Source organism: Galeopterus variegatus, unplaced genomic scaffold (assembly GCF_000696425.1).
Source record: "Galeopterus variegatus unplaced genomic scaffold, G_variegatus-3.0.2 Scaffold1321, whole genome shotgun sequence".
NCBI lineage: Eukaryota > Metazoa > Chordata > Mammalia > Dermoptera > Cynocephalidae > Galeopterus > Galeopterus variegatus.
This window is the reverse complement of record NW_007727432.1, coordinates 395,597-402,077: the sequence shown is the minus strand read 5'-3', so window position 1 is coordinate 402,077 and position 6,481 is coordinate 395,597. Positions and strand designations below refer to the sequence as shown.

General features: G+C 45.2%; 1 protein-coding gene across 1 annotated transcript in view; it reads right to left on the bottom strand.

Annotated features, from left to right (window-relative positions):
• The window catches only part of LHFPL1 (lipoma HMGIC fusion partner-like 1), a 34,181-nt gene that overhangs the window by 5,816 nt on the left and 21,884 nt on the right, over window positions 1-6,481 (bottom strand). Inside the window, exon 2 of the mRNA XM_008576264.1 lies at window positions 5,488-5,884. Coding sequence (XP_008574486.1) covers window positions 5,488-5,869 — 382 coding nt within the window. The 5' untranslated portion in view covers window positions 5,870-5,884. The remainder of the gene's footprint in view (window positions 1-5,487; window positions 5,885-6,481) is intronic.

The window sequence follows — 6,481 nt, the reverse complement described above, 5'->3', positions numbered from 1 at the left end:
ACCTCGGTGTTGCTCCCGCGCCTCGCTCAGCCAGTGAGCGGGAACCGGTCTGTATGTGGGATCCGAACCCTCAGGCGGGAGCGCCACCGCGCTTCCCAAGCGGTGCACTATCCAGTGCGCCACCGGGCCGGCCCCCTTCATGCTAATTTCTTCCTCACCTCTTTGTCCTCTTTGGGGGGGAAAAAACAGCTAAAAAGCCAAAAGCTGGACAGGGCTCACTTCAAAACCTGTCTGGTTAGAGTTGTTATCTTGCAATTTTGCAGAGGCTCCTAGCCAGAGACCAGGAAATTCTGTGAGGTATATGTTCTGCCCCAGTACACACAGCCCAATGCTCTGTTCATTCTGCCCTCCCATCTCCGTCATCCTGCCTTTTAGACAGGTAAGCACATTAGGGTGTAAACATATTTCTTGGAGATATTTGACTCGTACCTGACAGCTGATTCCATTACATTTGACCATAGCTGGAGAAAGATGTCCTGGGGGACACATTAAAAATAAAAATAAAGTCATAGGGTAATTCATCCTCAATTATATTTGTCCCTAACAGTTCTCATCAATTTGGGGCTGTGAAGATGTGCTTCAGATAGCAACAGGAAAGTCATTTGCCAGTGCCAGGCCCTTCCATCTTCTGGAAGAGTGGGGATTTGTATTAAAACCATAGATTCTAAGGCTTCAGCCTCAGGTATCTGATTCAGAACTGTAGCCCAGGAATATACATTTTAAAAGCTCTTTATGGTGTTGATGCATCTGGTCCTGGTAGCAACACCACTAAAATTGTTCAGAGCAGGAGCTCTGGTGACAGAGAAAATTAGTTTAAATCCCAGCCTTGCAACACATGAGCTGTAGCCCCAGCTCTCACTTCTCTTCTGTGTTGTTGCTAACTCCCAGTTTTACCCCTCCAACCACATATGCCCCTTGGAGAAGTCTGTTCCAGCTGAATATGTTCAGCTAGGTACTTTCCTATTTTCACCTGCCTCTAGGAAGGAAAATAAAGACCTTTAGAGTGTGTTACCATCTTTACTCCCCTGCTGCACATGGGCAGATTTCCAATGGGCTGCCTTCTTGTTTTCCTTCCTCAACTGCTCCCCTCCATAAGAATCCCCTTTCACAAAATGTACCAGATGTCCTACCCAAACATGGTTGCTGTAGTTCGAATTCACTGTGCTGACCAAGCAGAGGCCTGGAGTTGGGCACTTAGCTTCAGCCCTTGTGTCGACATCAACACCAATACAAGCCTCAGGTGCAAAATTTAATACAGAACTTGGAACCTTCCCTCTAGATAGAATCCAGCCACCCTCAACCTTGCCCTGCTCCCAGAATTACTGTTTCCCCATATCCCAACAACTGTATAACCCCTTCCCAACTCACATTCTCAATGAGCTAGGTGCCTAGTCTTTGTCTCTGAGCAGGGAAAGCCTCTTCACTGGGTGTTACCAAATCTGTTTGCACCCTACCCCTCATCCACAAATGCAACAGTTGAATGAGCAGCTATTTTGTTACACTCCCCACCCACATCCCCAAGTCCCCTGTCTTTGCACGGCTTCCAATCTTGCTTTCCAAACATGATTATTAGGTAGTGTGAATTTACTATCCTGAGCAGAAGCCTAGCATAGGTTAATTTGTTATTATTTTGCTCAGTGTACTGCTCTTACAGCAACTTCAACTCAAACATAACTCAGTGGAAATTTTCCAAGTTTGTCCTCCAACTTTATCTCAGGTTTCCCTTCTCATGGAACTCCCCCACTTACCTCCCACATTGACTCAACCCCATATTCTCTCTCAGAGTTACAGGATAGCTCACATTTGCTAGAGATGTGGAAAGTAGATCAGGGAAGACTTCACAGACAGATTGCACTGGACCAGGCCTTTGAGAGATGGACAGATATTTATAGGCATAAATGGAAGAAGGGGAATTCCAAAAAGAAACAACACCACGGACAAAGCTGGGCAGAGTTTCTCAAATTTTATTGTGTCCTGCAATCATGCTGGGGAGTGATAAATAACAGGTCTAAGAGAGTAGTTACTTTGCGGTGGGGACAAAGGAATGTGATCAGATTATGAAGGTGGATTCAGCTGTAGTAGCAATATTATATTTCTTAAGCTGAATGGTACATATGTCTGAAATATTTCATAATATATTTTCAAAAATATATCAGCCTGAGAGGCTGTATAAAATGCAGACTAGCAGGTCCCAGGTCCAGGTCTGTAGAACTAAGTAACCTGCATTAACAAGTGATCTAGGTGAGTCTTATGCAAGTGACTCATGGACCACTCTGAAAAACGTTGTGATAGCATTTCTTGCCCAAAAGAAAAAAGGAAAATGAAGAGCACGAGTGCATAAAGCCCAGGACTGGGAGTTAGAATCTCTGGACCATATTCTATGCTCTGCTCCAATTTGCTACAAAGTCCTTGTTGTTAGCCACTAATGTAGGTTAACTTCTTTGAATACCATTTCCCAAACAGAAAGCAACCTTGATCATCCTTACATAGCATGGTAAAGATAAATAAAATGAGGTCTGGTGAAGCTTGGAAGGACTTCCCAGGAAATGCATAGTTTGTAGGGAAGATAAATGTTTTTAGAAAGATAGCAACCTTCCTAGAATCAAGTTCTCTGATCTGTCTCCAGTGGCAACTTTCATTCAGCCTGAAGCATGTAGCACTAGGACCTTACATGGAGAAAAGCTCTGGTGCCTGTCTGGATGTGTTGAATTCTTTCTCCCTAACAAGAAATGTCCAAGGTGGTAGTTCTCCCTGAGTTTGGGGAAAGGAAACATAGCATACACATCAGAGTCACTGGGGAGATTTTTGAAAGCATGCAGACTTCCACCTGTTGCTGTGTGTGTCAGAATGAAAAAGAGACTAGAGAGCTGGGGAGTTCACATTTTTTTAAGCACTCCAGGTGAGTCTGATATAATCCCTGCTGTAGAAAGATTATTGGCTCTCCTCAAGTAACCTGATCCAAGATCTTACACTTTTTTCCTGCCAAGAAGTTCCTTATATTTACTTCTCACCTATTCTTTGTTTAGCTCTCACTGAAGATAGAGGATAATTCACAAGCATCTTGCACATGTATACACAGGGGAATGTGAATAATGACCATGTTCTCAGGGACCAGGGGCCAGCTGGTTGGAAACTTCAGCATCCCTAGGGTTGAAATAATCTCCTGGCCAGATGTTTCCTTCACCGGTTGGAGCAGGGCATGAAGGTCCCAGTGGAAGGCTCTCTGGACCCTAGGCTTGTCCAGCTGGATCAGCTGCAGGTGGAGCAAATGAGACCCAAGGGCCCCATCAGGTCACCTTGCTGAGTATGACTCAGGCCAGCAGATCTTTATTTCTTCCTGTCTCTCCCACTTCCCACCACTCATCTCTGTGGGCAGCCACCAGACCAGGGAACAGGAGTCAGGCAGGGGGAGGGGGTAGTTCTTAATGGATACTCCATTTCTTCAGTGGTTTGGGGTCTGGCAGAGATAAACCAGACCTGAAACAAATTGGCTCCTCCCCCAATGTATTTCAGTTAATGCACTAGCTGCCGAGAAGCAGCCAGGCCTGGAGCAACAAAATCAATTCCCCTTGGCCAAACAACAAGCTTAAACTTAACCCCCACAGCTCTTTCTCTTGTGTCTTTTATCAATATTATATAGAGCTCAAAAAGCTGCCTGGGCTTGGCTTCTTGTCACTGGAAAAGCCCACCTCTGAGGATCAGACCCAAGATCTCCAAAGAGCCATGGGTCATGGCCAAGTGCCCAGGGGCTCCTAGAAAACATGGTACATCCAAGCACTTTTCACCATCCTTTCACATCTGACATAATCTTTATGGCCACCAGTCTCTAAAAAGGAGGCAAGAATGAGTCTTAGTTGGCTGATGTTACGATGAAAAAGCCATGGAGGTCTAGCAGCTCTGTCGCAATATCATTTTCCTGCCTAGGGATCAGCCCTTGGTCTTGACCTTTATTAGGACTACTGTCAAGTGACACTTTATTCTTGAATTTTAAAGACTCCTATAAATGCAAACCTGTAGCCATGTTTATACAAGCAAGGGTCATGGGGAATCTGAAACTAAAATAGTACTCCTGGTTTGCCTTCCTCTATAGAATACCGGCCACTCAGCCAAAGTTCTGTCCCACCCAGCCTGTGAGTACCCAAACCTCCATTACCTTCCCACATCCCCCCTCAACAATTTCCTTTGAGTTTCCAGACCTAAGGGTTGAGATCAACTAAATTGCATCATATGGGGAACTATGAGGATTTTGTAAAAGACTCAGTCAAGCCCAAAAGAAGCAAGCCAGGAGTAGGAGCCACTATTAATGCTTGAAATCTGATGGAGGCTGTTGCTACTGGCCTTCTGATTCCTGCTAGTTATCCTCTCCTCAGTCTACTGGAAACTCTTAGAAATGCAAGTGAGGCTAAGTTGTCACTCTCATGTCAGAAGAGAAGAGAGCTTAGCTTAGCCTTGCATGGAAGCCTGGAAAAAAAGGAAGAGATGTGAACAAACCCAGGTCTCACATGTCCAGCATATCCTAACATACACTAGATATTGCCTTAGCTATGCATTCATTTTTTATACAGTTACTGAACACCTGCTGTGTGCCAGGCACTGAGCTGGGCCCTAGGCCTATAAATATGAATTACAAGAACCCTCCTCTCCTGCCAGTCAAGTGTCACTTCCTGAAATAATGTATCCATAAAAGTGCTGAATTAACTATAGCATGCCCAATAATACTAGTGAAAGGTGAGCCTGACTCATTTCTGTTGACCACAGAACTCCCAAAGGGAAATAAAATCATTGGCTTAGGTCAGCCTTAGCATCTGGTTTGATACCATGGTTTTCAAGGGGAAAAAAGAAACCAACCTAATTCTACTTTCCAATGTGGCCAGAAAACCATTAGTGGCTAACAAGTGGGAAAATTCAGAGATGAGGGAGGCTAGAATGGTAATTTAGATTTAAAACTTTTATGATTCTGAGGAAAGAGGGAACCAGAAAGCATCAACATTACCAGACTTTAGGTCTGGTACCTAGCATTTCACTATTAGAGATGTATTTCTTTGGTGAGAAGTGTTAGTAATTAGCACCTGTGTGTATGTATTTATCAAGTTGCTGTGCTCTGAGATAACTACCAGAGAGCAGGGCTCTTAGAGATCAAGTTTATACTGAAGCAGTAGTACTAGAGTATATGTTGCTGCCCCTGGAAAAAAAACACTTGGATATTTTTAAATGGGCACTCTGCAGGCAGAAAAAGGTGATAAAAATAGAAGCTCAACAACAGATATCAACTCTGCCTACTAGCCAATTTTGTTATGAATAAAGCTCTGTTGTAGATTGCACTTTGGGAAGTCCTAGACTAGGTATTTCAAAGGTGTCCCCATTCATAGCCTTAGAGGTGGACAAAGAGGAGGGGTTGAGAGTAGATTTTACCATAAGGCCACATGCCCCACTCCTGCCCGCCACCATAGCTCTCCAACTTTCCCAATCCCAGGGACACAGTCTTACCTCCCACGAACTGCGCTGCTCCCATGCAACGTCCCATCATCCTGGAGATGAGTTCCTCCATGCAGCAGCCCAGGACAGCAGCCAGTGCCACCAGGAGCAGCAGAGCACAGCCAGCACCTGTCACCACTGTGCACATCTGCCAGGCCAGGCTTGGGATGGCACTAAAGCTGGCATAGCGTCCACACTCTTCCACCATGATCAGACTATGTCCTTCCCCCCGCACAGGGTAGTTGCACCTCCGGAATGTGCTGAATGATACTGGCTTTCCCAGCTGGGATCCAAAGAGCCAGTAAGGCAGGAAGTAACTGGTAGAACTGGCAACTGCAGTAACAAGGGACAGGAAGGCCCACAGGGTCCCCACCACGGTCAGGCTGCTCCTCATGGTCTCAGGTTTTATCTGCAGGGATGGGGAGATGAGTTGGGTCACAGCACAAAGTGCAGAAAGTTACCATGCAGGCTCCACTGGCCTATTTCTCATCTGGTTAGCCAGTCCTAGGGCTTATTTATGTGCCACTTGTCCCTTGCTTCTAGATAAGATTATTCTCTTGAGGACCACTGGGATTCCTGCATTATTCTTCTTTCCAGTACTTTTCCCATCTTCCTTTCCTTCTGCCTGATTCTAGCTGCAATGGAAAAATCATTGAACTGAATTAGTGACTGCTCTGCCAGCTCGAATGCAGCCTGATCAGACAGCTTTTAACTCTTGACATACAACATGAGACAAGTGGCAGAAAGGGAGCCTGAATGAAAATAAGGCTGCCCCAGGAGCCCCCAGGCTTCCAGCTGAATGGCCTTTTGGGCCTAGATGCCTGGAAAGAAGTGATATCTCAAGAGGGTCAGGAACAAAGTTGTTTTTTTTTTTTTTTTAATTTTTATTTTGTCAATATACAATGTAGTTAGTTATTGTGTCCCATCACCAAAACCTCCCTCCCTCCTCCCTCTTCCCCCTCCCACCCAGATGTGTCCCCTCCATTTTCTCATTGTAAGAGCTTCA